The 17,048-nt window shown below is 49.9% G+C and overlaps 1 protein-coding gene across 2 annotated transcripts in view; it reads right to left on the reverse strand.

Moving 5' to 3' along the window:
* The window catches only part of ECE1 (endothelin converting enzyme 1), a 116,011-nt gene that overhangs the window by 30,013 nt on the left and 68,950 nt on the right, over window positions 1-17,048 (reverse strand). For both annotated transcript variants that reach the window (XM_055331409.1, XM_055331408.1), the window contains 3 exons: window positions 16,729-16,941; window positions 2,316-2,437; window positions 355-501 (listed from right to left, as the gene is read on the reverse strand). In XM_055331409.1, coding sequence (XP_055187384.1) covers window positions 355-501; window positions 2,316-2,437; window positions 16,729-16,941 — 482 coding nt within the window. The remainder of the gene's footprint in view (window positions 1-354; window positions 502-2,315; window positions 2,438-16,728; window positions 16,942-17,048) is intronic.

The following is a 17,048-nucleotide window of genomic DNA, read 5'->3' on the forward strand; positions in this document are numbered from 1 at the left end:
CAGGAAGAGATGGACTCAAAGCCATTCTAAGCAGAGCCACAAAGGACGGAGGCTGAGGCTAGGGGGCCAGGAGGTGGCTTTAGCTGTGCCTAGGACTTGACATCCACAGTGACCAATGAGAATCCCAGAGATTCAACTGTGCCATGGTGATTCATCTGCCTCAAGAATGGCAGCCTACTCTTTCATGACTTCTTACCTGTACAAATCTCATGGTTCAGAGCCTCCAGAAATAATCCAGGCTCAGAAACCAGAAGCCAGTTGCCTCTACTCTGCCACTTGCAAAACTCAAAACAGGTCATGAGGTTAAACGCTAAACATGCCCACTCCTCTTCCTAGGGTTCCGGGCCAGCTCACCTGGATCACGTTGCTGTTGGAATTTTTGGAGTCGGCACTGACGTAGACAGAGAAGAAGGGAGAGGTGCGGTAGTGGGAGGTGACCACCTGCAGAGTGTCCTGGAAGTTGTCTTTGTCCCAGGGACCTGTGATGTTCCAGCCCCCTAGCTGTGGGGAGGGAGAGGGAACGGGAGGTGAAGAGGTGGCAGGGAGACTCGGGTGTGAATTCTGCTCTGGCTGCTAACCTGCTCTGTGACCCTGGAGCGGTCATCTGACCTCTCTGAGCCTCAAGAGCAGATGAAAGGGATGGTCTTTTTTTTTTTTTTAAGACTTTTATTTATTTATTCATGAGAGACAGAGAGAGAGAGAGAGAGAGAGAGAGGCGCAGAGACACAGGCAGAGGGAGAAGCTGGCTTCCTGCAAGGAGCCCGATATGGGACTTGATCCCGGATCCCGGGATGGTCTTCATCAGAGTTTCTGACCAGCAAACAGGAGACACGCATGGAGTGAGACTTATCCGAGCAAGCCAGCCATGAATCCATGGGGCAGCTGCTCTCTCAAGGATGTGATGGGGATGGGAAGGAGACTTTTCTCATACCCTCTTCATTTTTTGGATTCTGAATCATGTGATATAATTTCTACTAATGCATAAATTCAATTGTGCTTATGGGGAAGAAAGGCTCCATAGTTTTTGAAAAGGTTGATAAAGGGGCGCCTGGGTGGCTCAGTGGGTTAAATGGCTGCCCTCGGCTCAGGTCATGATCTCAGGGTCCTGGGATCAAGTCCTACATCAGGCTCCCCACAGAGAGCCTGCTTCTCCCTTCGCCTTTGCTGCTCACCCTGCTTGTGCTCTCTGTCAAACAAAATCTTAAAAAAAATAAATAAATAAAAGGTTGATAAAGCAGTGGGGTCTAGTTTCTCTCAGAGCAGGGATTCTTTTTTTCAAGCAGGCTCCATGCTCAACATGGGGCTCAAACTCACGACCCCGAGATCAACAGTTGCATGCTCTACCAGCTGAGCCAGCCAGGCACTGCAGAGCCTCTGTAATCTCCTTGGTCTCCTTGGCTTGGCACGCTCTGGGAGGGGAGGACTGTCCAATCCCCGGTGCCCACAGCTCTCGACCTTGCTGTAATGCCTTCCCAGAGCCGAGCTACAAGGCAGGGCATTGGGGGAACCTGGAACAGCCAGAAAACACCCATGGCCACCCTCTGTGGGCGTCAGGCACCCTGGCCAGCCGTGGGCAGCCCCCAAGAGCCCATACAAGGCTGACTGGGAGATGCTCAGCAAGAATGGCTCTTCCTCTGCAGGAGGATGAGGAGGCCTGGGGTATGTGGGCCCTCCTCACGCAGGGGCTATTCTGCTTCTGATACAAGACTCTCTGTTGGTCCTTCTGGAACATAGCCCTCCTCACACATAGACATGCCCTCGGAGGAAAAGGAAGCAGCAAGGTAGAGAAACATTTTTTTCTTTTTTTTTTTTTAAAGGTTTTATTTATTTATTCATGAGAGACACACAGAGAGAGGCAGAGACACAGGCAGAGGGAGAAGCAGGCTTCCCGTGGGGAGCCCGATGCAGGACTCGATCGCAGGACCCCAGGATCACGACCTGAGCCCAAGGCAGACGCTCTACCACTGAGCCACCCAGGAGTCCTCAGAAACATTTTCTCTGTAAATATGGCCCCATCCCACATGCAGATGCACAGTGATGCACATACATGTGCACAACGGATGTGCACACACATCCACAACGATGCTGACACATACGCCCCCATGTACAGACATTCCCACCCATAGAGACGCATGCATACACAGGAGCACAAACACACACACACACATACACACACTCAGACACACTCAGCCCTGACCGGTTCTATAATCCAGCTGGGTGAGGTGGCTGGGGTGTGAGGTAGGCAGACCCAGTGACACCTGACAGCTGGGGTGGCAGCCAGAGGAGATCCAGGAAAGGCTGCTCCAGGAACTCACCTTCTCAATTAGCTCCATCAGGGGCTTGGCCTTGAGCTCCTCGATCCTGGTTTCATTCATACATGCGCGGTAATATACCTGGGCCTTCCTTTCTGCCTCGCTCACACTGGCTGTGGAGTTTTCTGGAATGACAAGAGATAGCGGTTTGCAATATGCCCCCATCTGCTGTGCAGGTGGCCCGACGGGAGTCCTTCTGAGAGCCTCAGGGTGCTCAGCTGTAAAAACAACCTAGGACTTCTGCCTGTTAGGAGAGCTGCATGGACTCAACCACAGCGGGTACGCGACTGCCCTGACAGAGGTCTGGCAAACTGAGGTGCTTCCTAATTATTGCTGACTACAAAATAAGAACAGCATACCATGTTTCTCCCTGTCTGCTGGTCAAGTTTGTAGATGCGTCCCTTGGCTGGCAGCATGGGCTGCCCAGCAGGACAGCTTGCATCCCCTGCTGGCCAAAGTGTGGCCCGAATACCCCTCCCTGGTGTGCGGAACAGAGGCCTGTGTTGGTTTTCAGACCTCAGATGTCCTCTCTGTGATAGACTGGAGCTGAATGGAAGCTTCCAAGGCCTTGTGCACTAGGAGTTAACTTTTCCCTTCCTCCTCTAAAGGGCCAGGCTTGTTCATCAGACTTATAGGTGATTTAGAGTGCTGTTGCCACTTCTCTTCCTCACTTGGCAGCCAGCATCTCCATCCTTACACCACGATGCCTGGGAGTCTTTGGTCATCCCCATCTCCCTGTCCCTGGTGTTCTGGTCTAGGTGCCACCTGCTGAGAGCCAGCCTGGGGCAGGGGCCTGCCTGTGCCCAGGGAAGGTGACCACTTCCTATGGTTCAGGCTATGAAGGATCCACCATGTGCCTGTTCAGGCCATGAAGGACCTACTATGTGCCTGTTTGGGTCATGAAGGACCCACTGTGTGCCTGTTCGGGCCATGAAGGCCTTACTGTGTGTGGTTCAGGCCATGAAGGACCTACTATGTGCCTTTTCGGGCCAGGAAGGACCCCCCACTATGTACCTGTTTGGGTCATGAAGGACCCACTGTGTGCCTGTTCAGGCCATGGAGGCACTACTGTGTGCTGGTTCTGGTCATGTAGGACCTATCATGTGCCAGGGCTCCTGTGCCTGAGCCTTGGTCTCAGAGACCTGCTCCAGATCATGCCTGGGTCCCCGAATCCCTCAATTCTATCTGTCCACCTTGTTCCCTCCCTCCTCACTGCTCCAGCTCCTTTTCCTCATTTCAAATTCACTTCTCTTGGACCCTGAAACTCCTTCCTTTGCTTGCTCCAAAGACACCCCCCCCAAGCCCCCTCTCCTCCATGAACACTTCGCTGGCAGAACCGTATCCATTCATCTACTAAGTAGATACAGGTGCTTGCCCTGTGCTAGGTATGCGCAAGCTTCAGGGACTCGAAAGACAATGTCCCCCCTGTCCCCATGGAGCTTACTTGCTAGTGTGAGGACACAGATATCAAACAAGAAAACACATAAAGGAAAGCTCATCCTGGCCCTCCAGTATGGGCTGCTGTTGAGACCCAAGCGTCTCCAAGGCCTTTCTCAGAGACCATCTTTCTGATGGAGCCTCTCCTGAGATATTCTTTCATGAAGATTCCCATGGAGGACCTACCAAGTGCCAGGCACTGGACTGGGCTAGGAGCTTTGTAGACATAAATAAGACCTGCCTGCTTTCTGCCTCCAGGGAGTCAAGCAAAGAAACGACCAGAAGACATGAAAGAGCTTTGGTTAATGCAAATGGTTGTGGAACCCAGAGAAAAGTCACACGCTTTGGTGGGGTGAGGTGGGGTCAGGGGTGCTCTAGTTCCGAGCCAGTTTGTTTGTTCGTTCGTTCATTCATTCATTCATTCATTTATTTTTTAGGATTTTATTTATTTTTTTCATAACAGACACAGAAAAAGGGAGAGAGAGAAAGGCAGAGACACAGGCAGAGGGAGAAGCAGGCTCCATGCAGGGAGCCCAACGTGGGACTCGATCCCGGGTCTCCAGGATCATGCCTTGGGCTGAAGGTGGCGCTAAACCGCTGGGCCACAGGGGCTGCCCCTTTTATTTATTTTTTAATTAAAAAGGTTTCTTTTTAGTAGGCTCTACGCCCAATATGAGACTCACACTCACAAAACCTAGATCAGTGGTTACATGCTCATGGACTGAACCAGCCAGGGGCCCCAAGGCAGTTCTTTCAAAGGTAAGAAATTATTCACCAGGTAGAAATGAGGGGGAAGGGCCCTGGGTTTGGAGGGATTTGGAGAGTTTGGAAAAACACAAGAAGCATAGGAAGGCGTACTGTCTGGAGAAAAGATACCATTCGGTGTGGCCTGTGATGTGAAGGGCAGGAGTCACCTCCTGACTTCCAGCATGGGTCCTTCAGCTCTCCCAGCACTCGTCCCAAGAGCCCGCCTGCCCAGCCCCCAGGTCTTATCATAACCAGGATCATGGTTTTCTCTGGTCAGAGAGCATCAACCCCTGTCTTGCTGAAGTCAGGGTGACAGCATGCGACCAGCCTGGGTGAGTGTGAATGGAGAGGCAGAGACAAGGGAAGCCCAAGAGGGGCAAAGGTGACGAGGGTCTGTGGAGGGCACACACAGCCCTGGAGACCACCAGCCGCCATGCTGCTCCAAGGCCTGGAAACGTGTGGTGTGAAGCCCCAGAGCCTTCCAGAACATAAGACAAGGCCTCCAGGAGGGGAGGGTAGAAATGGGGAAGGGAAGCAGAACTTCAGGGAAAGCAAAGGGGGAGTTTCCACCCCCCTCCCAGGTGCCTCGTTACTCTAACAATGCCCCCCAGCAGCTAAGCTCCTAGAAGGAAAAGCGCAAGAACCACCATGGCTTGCCAGAGCCTGGAAGCGGCATCTCGCTGTCCATGCGTGGCTCTGGCCAAGCCCCTGAAATGCCAGGCCAAGGTCGGGTTGTGTACGCTGTGTGCTCTGGCCCACGAGAGGGTCTGGCATCTCCCTCCCCGACTGGCCAAGGCCACTGAGATGAGAGGCCCACGGCCAGGCTCCGGGGGAACGGCCTGGCTGTGCTCAGGAGAGGGAGTTCCAGGCGTCCATCTTTCCCCAACAGGATCCCTGTGTTATGACGTGACTGCGTCCTTCAGGCGCACACGGCCCCTCTCTCCTTAGCTGAGAGGCCGCTCCTGATGAGTTCAAGCTTCCTTCCCCTGAACTCCACACCCTGGATCAAACATCCACTTGTTTTCCCACCAAGGTTTATTGAGTTCCTGTGGTTTGGTGGCTGCTGGGCTGGGGGAGAATGTAGCAGGCCGCATGGACACGGGGCTGCCCACGTCAGGCCTGGAGCCTGGTGGGCGAGACAGACAGCCGTAAGATGGTCACAAAGCATCTGACGCAGGGAGCATCTGATGCTGCGGACAAAGTCCAGGAGGCCCTGAGAAAGGATGGCATGGGGAGGCCCCAGGGAACCCTTGCCTGAACTCTGGGCTGAAAGCTGAGCTTGCCGTGGTGGAGTGGACATGGGGGGCTGTGCTTGGGCCGCTTCACCCGCTAGTTCATGTCCCAGCTGTCCCTGCTTCTTGGTCTGTACCCGGAAAGCACACAGCGACCCTCAGAAGAACGGAGCCCAGTGTCACTTCTGATGAGAAAGGGGGCCATTTCTGGGCATTGAGAGGGTGCTGAGGTCAGAGCCTGACATAAATTTACACGGGGAGGAAATGAGGCAGGTGGGGCAGGAAGGCGCAAGAATGTAGGCTTCCCCAGGAACTGGCGTTCACACCCCCTGTATTCCCACACTGATACTGGCTGGGGCAGGAACTCTGGGACATCAAGCTCCTCCACTTCTCCCCCCCCCCCCGCCTCTCTCTGGTTCATGGGGCCCACTGGGACAACCCCCAGCACATTATCCTACCTCCTCTCCTTCATCCTCTCCCATAAGGCACCTATGACTGGGCAGGCACTGGGGGTACAAGAGCTGAAGCAGGACGGCCAGGTGGGAGGCCACTGTGACAGGTGAGGTGAGCAATGATGTAGGCTCGGGCAGGGTGACAGCAGAGAGGGGGTGAGAAGCAGTTGCGCTGTGAGAGAAAGAGGGGCCTAGATGCTGCCGAGTTTCCTTGACCAGAGCAAGGGGTCACTGCTATCTGAAATGCGGAAGACAAGGGATGGGGAATGGGATAAGGAGTTCAGTTTTCGACATTTTTAGTTGAAGACATCTATTAGATACTAGTGGAACCCTGGGTGTGGAGTTTATAGAGCTAGTGTCTTGAACTACTTTGAGTTCAAATATGCTCTGGAGGGGCACCTGGGTGACTCAGTCAGTTGGGCGTCCAACTCTTGATTTTGGCTCAGGTCATGGTCTCAGAAGTGTGGGATCAAGCCCTGCATCAGGCTCTGTACTCAGCACAGAGTCTGTTTGGGACTCTCTCTTCCTCTGCCTCTCCCCTACGAAATAAATGAATAAATCATTAAAAAAAAAAACTAACTAACTAACTAATATGCTCTGGAGTACACGAATTCCTTAAAATTACTGATAAGGCCCTATATCATGCATTCTCAAGAGGGGCAATGTTGACCCCAAAGGGGGAGAGAATTAGCTATTAGGTAGCAGAAACATCTCACCCTTTCATGTGTACATACAGTACATAAACAGGTAAGCCTTATCTTTTATATTCTTCTTGACAACACAGAAGAAATGGATAAATTCCCAGAAATATACAACCTACCAAGACTGAATCATGATGAAGTAGAAAATCTGAATAGACCAATTACTAGTAAGGAGATTGAATCAGTAATCAAAAACTTCTCAACAAACAAAAGTCTAGGACCAGACAACTTCACTGGTGAGTTCTACCAAACATTCAACAGAGAATTAATGCCCATCTTTCTCAAATTCTTCCAAAGGACAGAAGAGGAGGGAATTCTTCCAAACTTATTTTGCAAGGCCAGCATTACCCTGATACCAAAATCAAAGATGCCGGAAGAAAAGAAGATTATAAGCCAATATCCCTGATGAACATAGAAGGAAAAATCCTCAAAAAAATATTAGCAAACAGAATTCAATAAATCATTAAAAGGATCATACACCACGATCAGGTGGGATTTATTCCAGGGACGCAGGGATGGTTCAACGTCCACAAATCAGTCAATGTAACGTACCACATTAACAAAATGAAGAATTAAAATCATATGATCATCTCAACATATGCAGAAAAAGCATCTGACAAAATTCAACATCCATTTATGATAAAAACTCTCAACAAAGTAGGTATACAGGGAATGTGCCTCCATATATTAAAGGCCATACAGGACAAGCCCATGGCTAACATCATACTCAATGGTGAAAGCTTTACCTCTAAGATCAGGAAAAGACTAGGATGCCCACTTTTGCCACTTTTATTCAACATAGCACTAAGAATCATAGAGCAATTAGTTAAGAAAAAGAAATAAAAGGCATCCAAATTGGAAAAGAAGTAAGACTGTCACTATTTGTGACATAATACACAGAAAACCCTAATGACTACACCAAAAACCTGTCAGAACTAATAAACAAATCCAGTAAAGTTGCAAGATACAAAACCAATATGCAAAAATCTGTTGTGTTTCTATATACTAATCATGAATTATCAAAAAGAGAAATTAAGAAAACAAATCCATTTACAATTACATCAAAAAGAATAAAATACCTAGGAATAAATTTTTTAAAAAGATTTTATTTAGGGCAGCCCCGGTGGCACAGTGGTTTAGTGCTGCCTACAGCCCGGGGTGTGATCCTGGGCACTTGGGATCGAGTCCCATGTCGGGCTCCCTGGGTGGAGCCTGCTTCTCCCTCTCCCTGTGTCTCTGCCTCTCTCTCTGTGTCTCTCATGAATAAATAAATAAAATCTTTTAAAGAAAAGATTTTATTTATTTTTTAGAGAGAGAGAGAAAGCACAAGCAGGGGGAGTGGTAGGCAGAGGAAAAAGGAAAAGCAGGCTTCCCGCTGAGCAGGGAGCTTGAGGCAGGGTTCGATCCCAGGACCCTGGCTAGGATCATGACCTGAGCCAAAGGCAGACATGTAACCGACTGAGCCACTCAGGCACCCCTACCTAGGAATAAATTTAACCAAGGAGGTGAAAGACCTCTATATTGAAAACAACAAGAGATTAGTGAAAGAAACTGGAGAAGACACATAAATGGAAACATTCTGTGCTCACAGATTGTCAGAACTAATGCAGTTAAAATGTCCATACTACCTGAGCAATGGACAGATTCACTGCAATCCTTACCAAAATTCCAATGGCATTTTTTACAATTAGAATAAACAATACTAAAATCTGTGTGAAACCGTAAGAGACCCTGAATAGCCACAGCAATCTTTTTTTAAAAGATTTTATTTACTTATTTGAGAGAGAGACAGAGACAGAGACAGAGGGAGAGCATGAGCTGGAAGAAGGGGAGAGAGACAAGCAGACTCTCCACTGGGTGTAGAACCAAACTCAGGGCTCAAACTGGGGCTTGATCCCAGGACTCTGAGATCATAACCTGAGCCAAAGTCAGGCACTTAGCCAACTGAGCCACCCAGGTGCCCCTAGGCACAGCAATCTTAAGAAAGAAGAACAAAGCTGGAGGCATCACACTCCCTGACTTCAAGCTATATTACAAGCTTGGTAACTAAGACATTATGGTATTGGCATAAGAAGAAACACAGAGATCAATGGAATAGGATAGAAAGAAATTAATTCATGCATGCATTGTCAACTAATTTATGACACAGGAGCCAAGAATATATGCTGGGGAAAGCATAGTCTCTTCAATAAGCAGTGTTGGGAAAACTGGACAGCCACACACAAAAGAATGAAACTGGACTGCTGTTTCATGCCATGCACAAAAATGAACCCAAACTGGATTAAAGACCCGAGCATCAAACCTCAAACCATAAAACTCCTAGAAGAAAACGTAGATGGTGAGCTCCTTGACATAAGTCTTATGGGTGACTTTTTGAATCTGACACCAAAAGCAAAAACAAGAGAAGCAAAAATAAACAAGTGGGACTATATCAAACTAAAAAGCCTCTGCACAACAAAGGAAACCACCAACAAAATGAAAAGACAACCTACTGAGTAGGAGAAAATATTTACAAATCATATGTCTGATAAGGTGCTAGTATCCAAAATATATAAAGAACTCATCTGGCTCAACAGCCCCCCCAAAAAAAAAATCTAACTAGAAGCTGGGCAGATGATCTGAATAGACATTTTTCCAAAGAAGACATATAGATGGCCAACAGGTACATGAAAAGATGCTCTGGGGACATCTGGGTGGCTCAGCGGTTGAATACCTGTCTTCGGGATCCCTGCATGGAGCCTGCTTCTCCCTCTGCCTAGCTCTCTGCCTCTCTCATGAATAAATAAAGTCTTAAAAAAAAAAAAACAAAAGATGCTCTGTATCATTAGTCATCAGGAAGTGCAAACCACAACCACAGTGGGATATCACCTCACACCTGTTAGAGTGGCTCCTATCAAAAAGACAAGAAACAAATGTTGGCGAGGATGCAGAGAAAAAGACACCCTTGTGCAGTGTTGGTGGGAAGGTAAATTGAGCAGCCACTATGGAAAACAGTATGCAGGCTCCTCAAAAAATTAAAAATAGAACTATCCTATGATCCTGTAATTCCACTTCTGGGTATTTACCCAAAGAAAACAAAAACACTAACTCGAAAACATCTCTGCACCCTCGTGTTTGCTGCAGCAGTACTTACAATAGCCAAGATACTGAAACCACCTAAGTGCCCACTGGCGGGTGAATGGATAAAGAAAATGTGGCCTGTGTACAGACACACACATGCACGTGCGCGCGCGCGCGCGCGCACACACACACACACACACACACACACACACAGAGGAACATTATTTGTCCATAAAAAAGAATGAAATCTTGCCATTTGTGACAAAATGGAAGAACGTTGAGGATATATCGCTAAGTGAAGTTAGAGAAAAACAAAGACAAATATTGTATGATCTCTCTTATTTGTGGAATTAAAAAAATATATATAACAAAAACCAAGCTTTAGAGAACAGATTAGTGGTTGCCAGAGTTGGTGGGTAGGGGGTGTTTACTGTCTGTCTCCCCTGCTGGAATGTAAGCTCCGCAGAGAAAAGCTGTCTTATTCCTCACGCAACCCCAGCACCGAGTGATGTCTGGCACATAGCTAGTGTACAATACATAATTATTGAACGAAGGAATGAATGACGGAATGTTCTGGGACCTCCCTGGAAGAAAGATACCAATCACATCAGCCTGAGGGAGGAGGCTCGGTTTCAAAGTGAAATCAGCCACATACAGTTTTCTTGTAAGGAAATCCCTGGTCTCCTTAGAGACTCCCCTGCTTGCGCTTACTTCCCAGAAGAAGGTTCCACGGGAGCAGGCTAGGTGCTGTCAGCAGCGTAGCATCCAGGACTGAGCCAGGGCTGAGTTTTGAGTATGGTGCCTCCAGGGTATGAAAATAATCTGGCAGCCCAGGGCCAGATAGCAGGGCTCCTGATTGCTGGGTACTTCCTTCGAGGGACCCCGAGTTCCAGAAACTTCCTCAGTCACTTCCCCAAAGTCCCAAAGAGGAAAGACAGCATACCATCTAATCGGCCCCCTTCTTCCTCTGGGAGTTTTCATTGGAACACCCTCTTGCACACCACTCCCTGAGAGGAAATGAAATCCCCAGCAGCTGGGGGGGCTGCGGGGATGGGGGTTCCTGGGAATCCTGTGCTCCCTGTGCTGCGGCAGCACATCTGGCCAAGAGCATGGAGGACTTCACCTCAGGGCAAGACTAGCACTCATTTTAGAGAACACCATAGACTGGGTTCAGGCAGTCACAGGCCTCAGGAGCCCCATCCTGTGAGGACAAGTGGGATTGCTGATACACAAGGCATCTTTTTCTGTAGAACAAAAATAATGATAAGGACCATCACCACGACGGGTGCCTACTGCAGGCCCAGCTCTGGCTGAGCTCTTCTCGTTGCCACACCAACACCCCGAGGTGATACTATCACCCCATTTCACAGGGAAAGAAAACGAGGCCTGGTGAGAAAAGGAACTTATCTAGGGAGGCAAAGCTACTACGCCACGTGCTGGAATTTGAACCCCAGCATTCTTAGACCTCCTCGAGAAAACGAACTGCTTCCTCAGTGTGTGGGTGTGGCTTTGTGTGCATCTTGTCCTTACAGTTTCCACCAGGGAGTGTTACTAGGGCTATCATGCCCAAATGACAGGCAAGAGGTTGAGTGACACGCATCCAAGGTCACACTCGTGAGCAGCTGAGGCCAGGACAGGGGCCTGAACGTTCTCTGTGCTCCTTTCCTTTCTGGCAGGTTGGCTCAGAAAATGAGAGGTCCGGCCACCCCAGAGAAGCCCTGGATGCCCACTTCCTTTCCCCCAACGTGAAAGATGGGCACATTAGTGCAAACACAGCACCGAACGGGAAGCAGGTCAGACACAGATCCTGTCCAAAGGGTTTCCCATGTGCACGGGGAGTTGAAACGAAGCTAGACAGCAACTACTGGAAAAACAAATCAAAATAAAAGTACGAGCGATGTCACAGGGTGACATGATTAACTGCCAAGTCACTGACATGGACAAATGTAATGTTGATGGAATGATTCAGTCTCCATTTCTCAGGCAGACTGGCACTGGGGTAAAAGGAAAGGAGACCACGAATTCCTTATGGGATCCGTGATGTTCAAATGGTTATAAAAACCAGGCATTAATTTTGCATGCATTAATCTTGTAATAGAAAACTTATATATATGACAGGCACATAAACATAATAGTAGTCCAAGCCCACGGCAGCCCTTTGGTAACCCCAGAGGGCATCGTGGAGGAAGCAGGTTTGAGAAAAGAAAGTCCACCCCACAGGACTGGAAGAGGTGAAGCAGGTAGTGTAGAGGGCAGAACAGTCTGTGCTAAGGGCAAGAGCTGGAAAGCCTGGGGGAAGGCCCAGCCTAGGGGTGAGAGATCCAGGGGCATCCTTGCTCTGAATGAAGTGAGGCCACACTCTTGTCTCCCCAAAGCCCACGAGGACAGCCCAAGCTGGCAACCCCGGTGGGTGGCAGAGTGTCTACTGGGTGACATATCTCTCTGTCTCACACAGCTGAGACCATGCCTCCCAGCCAGTGGGCTGCAAGGATGTGCCCAGTGGCACCGCAGAGTTCAATCCACCAGCTTCTGATCCACCCGGATTTCCTCTGAGGGGACCCTATGAATTCAGTGTTCAGAGAAAGGACTGGCTCGTCCAAGGTCACGCGGCCAGCGGATGGTAACAGCTGTTCCACCTGCCCAGCTGACACAGTCCTCATCAGCACTCAGAACATTCCTTCTCCTTCCGGAGAAGCCCACCCCAGGCCAGCCTGGACAGCCTGGCACCCCCCTGCACACTACAACCCTCACCAGCTCCAGCTCCCTCCCAAGACCTGCTGGCTGACCCCTTGTCTTGGCGAAGCCGAGACCGGCCTGGCCTTGAGCCCAGGAATGCACTGGCCTGTGTTCCTGCATTTTTTTATCACCCACTCACCTGCCTCCTGCCCCTTCAAGGGTTTCCAGGTGTCAAAGTCCCAGGTATCAAGGCCCACAGGTGAGGGGCCATTTCCAGACTAGTTCCCAGAAGCGAGTGTGGTGCAGAGGGGACTCCAGGATATGCCTTCTGGGGAAGCTCCTGGTCAGTATGACCTGGGGCTGACCTCACCTACTATGTTCATCAGGCCCCAGCCATATCCCATCTAGACTGGAGAGCTTCATCAAGCAGCTACTAGGGAAGGAGGTTGGTGAATCGTGCTTCTGGGCCACCCTGTGGCCTCTGCATGGTGAATGTGACTTAGGGGAGTCGGTAGAAAAAGAGGGCAGGTTTGAGATTCCACAGCTTTGGGGCTAAATTTAGCTAAATCCCATCACTGCCTAGATATTTGTGAATCTCATCCATACAATGGGGATATACATCCATGGCTTAAATAAAATAATACAAGAGCCTAGTATGGTCGTGGATATGGCCTGCACCTCCTTCCCTGGTTACTAGGTCCACATCAACACCTCTATGAGAAGTAAGATTAGCAATACGTGGGTTTTCTTTGACCACCCCGCTAAGCCTGAGGTCATCCACATCAATGCTCTTAATTCCCACCTTACAGACGAAGAGCCGAGTAGCCTGGGTAGCCTCTCTGGGGTCACACAGCTTATCAGGGAGAGGTCTGGGCCAGAGCTCACTCAGTACAACGAGAAGGGTGGCTCTGTTTTGCTGAACACTTACTAGGTGCCAGGCTCTGTGCTAAGCCTGCTGACCTAGCACATACAAATCAGCACTCGTGGCAACCTTGCATTAGATGGTATTATTAGGCCCCATTTTATAGATAATGAAATTAAGCTGCAGAGGAGCCAGGTCACTTGTCCAAGGCTACATGAGTGATAAGCTAGCATGTCAGGGCTGCCTGACTTCAATACCCCGCAGTCTGGCCTCCTAATCCCACAAGACCCTGGTCCCAGGGGCAAGGGCTTGAACGCATGGTTCTGGCTGTTCTGTGCCCAGCTCAGGACAGCTCCCCACCTACACCCTGACTCTCAGGGACGGGATGGATGGAAGGCCAGAGCTCAGGACTGGAGCCCACTCCTCCTGGGCCCTGCCAGCTGGAGGGAGGGCCACGGGATGGACTCAGTCCTGGCAAAGACCCAAGGTCCTTCTGATAAGGACTGGCAGGAGCAGGACCTGCAGGCATCACACACAAGGGTCAGGCCTGGGTCTAACTGGAAAGTTTGAGGGCCTGTCTGCCTGTCTTCTCCTTCTCCTCTCGATGCTAACTGCTCCCCAGGGCTGGGGGCCCTCTGCATTCAGGACTGGTAGTGTACCCTCAACAAAGTCACTTAACTTCTCTGAGCCTGTTTCCTTATCTACAACATGGGACCAATGGTTCCTAAGTCCCCGGGAGGTTGTGAGGATGAAGAAGGCAGCGGATATAAAGAGCCTGGTACACAGCATGGCAAGTAGCAGACACTCAACAAACATCAGTTTCTTCCCCTCTTTCCTTCAGATCCCCAAAGCTCCATGCTGCCAGCAGGATGGGAGGGGAGCCATACTTGCCCCTTCTGTCTGAAGGAGGTGGTTGAGACAGAGGAAAGGACACAGGGCCCGAAGTCAAGTAGGTCTCAGCTGTGCCACCTGCTAGCCTGCCTTGAGGATGGCTTTGGACCTCAGTTTTCTCATATCTCAAATGGGATGAATGATACCTTCCTTTCGCCTACCCTACAGGATCAAATAGGATGACATCTACAAAAAGAGCTCTGTAAACTGTGAAGTGCTGTGCCAAGGTCAAGGGGGAATAATAGCTATAACACTTGTGTACATAGCAGCCAGCAGTGCACACCAGGCATGAGGTCACACAGCTTGTCAACACACCTTAAATACCTTTTTTCCCATTTTATTTTCATCACCTGAAGGAGGCCCGGTTCCCATTCTACTGATGAGAGAAGACATCCTGAGGGGTCATGTCATTGACCTGAGACCACCCAGGAAGTGGCAAAGGCAGGGTTTGAACCCAGGTCCAGGTGACCCAAGGAGAGGCTCTAGCCCACCTTGTTATCCTACTTGGACTACCCTCCTGCTTTAGTTGTTGGTCCCTTTAGGTGATAGAGGAGGGACATCCCTGAGTTCTAGTCTGGCTGCCACAGACATATCTGCCTGTTAAGCTTCTTGTTCTGAAATGAAAGGCTGTGTCCCCTTTCAAAGGCAGGGGCTCTGCTGTTCTGGACTTACAGAGTTCCTTCAGCCTCTGTGTACCATGGGGCTCTGATCCTCAGGGAGACAAGCCCACGGACGGGCTGCTGGGAGCTTCAGAGGAGGCTACTGGGGGCTGCTGGGGGTTGCTAGCGGGGGGCAGTGTTGTGAATTCTGTGACACACGACCCCAATGGGCAGGTGTTAGTTCAACAAACATTAAGTGGGGGTAACCCTGCAAATAAGACAGACATGGGGCTCTAATCTAAGGATGAAACCACCAATACCAAGGTCAAACAGAGGTGCCGAAGGCCTAACCAGATGCAAAGAGGAGAACTTTAGTTTGATGGCTTATGATGCAAGTCTAATCACTGTGAGGCCACGAGGCCAAGTGATGTTCCTGCCTGTAATGGACAACTCTCACATAAACTGTTGTGTTAACTTCATCCACTCTCAACCTTAAAATCTGATCAAGTGTGCTCAGCCTTGAATCCCTTGGCTCACAACTTTCTTTTTTAAAAAGATTTTATTTAGGGATCCCTGGGTGGCGCAGCTGTTTAGCGCCTGCCTTTGGCCCAGGGCGTGATCCTGGAGACCCAGGATCGAATCCCACATCAGGCTCCCGGTGCATGGAGCCTGCTTCTCCCTCTGCCTGTGTCTCTGCCTCTCTCTCTCTCTCTCTCTGTGTGTGACTATCATAAATTAAAAAAAAAAAAAGATTTTATTTATTTATTTGACAGAGAGGGAGAGGGAGAGAGAGAGAGAGAGAGAGAGAGAGAGAGAGAGAGCGCAGAAGCAGGGGGAGCAGCATAGGGAGAGAGAAAAGCAGGCTCCCCGCTGAGCAGGGAGCCCAGTGTTGGGCTTGACCTCAGGATCCTGGGATCCTAGGATCACCACCTGAATGGAAGGCAAATGCTTAACCAACTGAGCCACTCAAGTGCCCGGGCTCACAGCTTTCAAAGCTCATCGCCAATGCCAGTCAAAACAAAGCCACAGCTTGAAGCCACAAAAGGACCACAGCTACCAGTTCTTGTGTACCTACCACATGTCACACGGACCATGAGAACGCTTTACAAATGTGCTCTATAGTTCTCAAAACTCTGAGGTTTGGGTATTACTAGTCTTATTAAAAAAATGTTTAATTGACATATAGTTGACGCACCATGTTATATTAGCTTCAAGCGTGTAACACTGTGATTTGACAGATCTATACACTGTGCTATGCTTACCACAAGTGTGGCTACCGCCTGTCACCACCCAACACTATTACAACACCACTAACTATACTCCCTGTGCTGTTCCTTCCTCCCCGTGTATTAGTCTCATTTTTTAAAAAAGATTTTATTTATTTATTCATAGACACAGAGAGAGAGGCAGAGACACAGGCAGAGGGAGAAGCAGGCTCCATGCAGGGAGCCAGATGTGGGACTTGATCCCGGGTCTCCAGGATCACACCCCAGGCTGCAGGCGGCGCCAAACCGATGCGCCACTGGGGCTGCCCTAGTCTCATTTTTATAGATAAAGAAACTGAGGCTCAGATATAAGTGACTTACTCAGGGCCACACAACAGCTGACGGAGCAGCCATTCTAACTGGGCTTCACTTACTCCAAAGCCTCTGGTCTGCCCATTGCATCAAGCTCTTCCTTTAACCAGGCCTGGCCAGGTAAGTCCAGCTGGCCGCTCTCCTCTGCAGCCCATTTGCTGGTCTCCCTGCTGGGTACTTACCAAGGAGGTGCTTGATGATGGCCTGGTTGTGCTCCCAGAGGTTGCTGAAAGTCCCCCAGCGTGAGTGGCCATCAGGTACGGGGTTGGCTTTGATCCAGCCTCCACAGGCATAGGTGAAGAAGTCCTGGCAGGGGTCCACCGTGGGGTCCATGGAACTCAAGATGGAGCTGGTCACTGAGACGCAGGCCTCACTTAGGCACACTGGGGGGGTTCCTGGCAGGGGTCAAGGACAAAAGGCCAGTGATGGGCAGGGAGAAGAAGTCTGTGGGAATATAGCACAGGTGGCCTGGGGTGCCATGCCCCCACCCCAGCCCTGACCA

The sequence above is a fragment of the Nyctereutes procyonoides genome, unplaced genomic scaffold, assembly GCF_905146905.1.
Source record: "Nyctereutes procyonoides isolate TBG_1078 unplaced genomic scaffold, NYPRO_anot_genome, whole genome shotgun sequence".
NCBI lineage: Eukaryota > Metazoa > Chordata > Mammalia > Carnivora > Canidae > Nyctereutes > Nyctereutes procyonoides.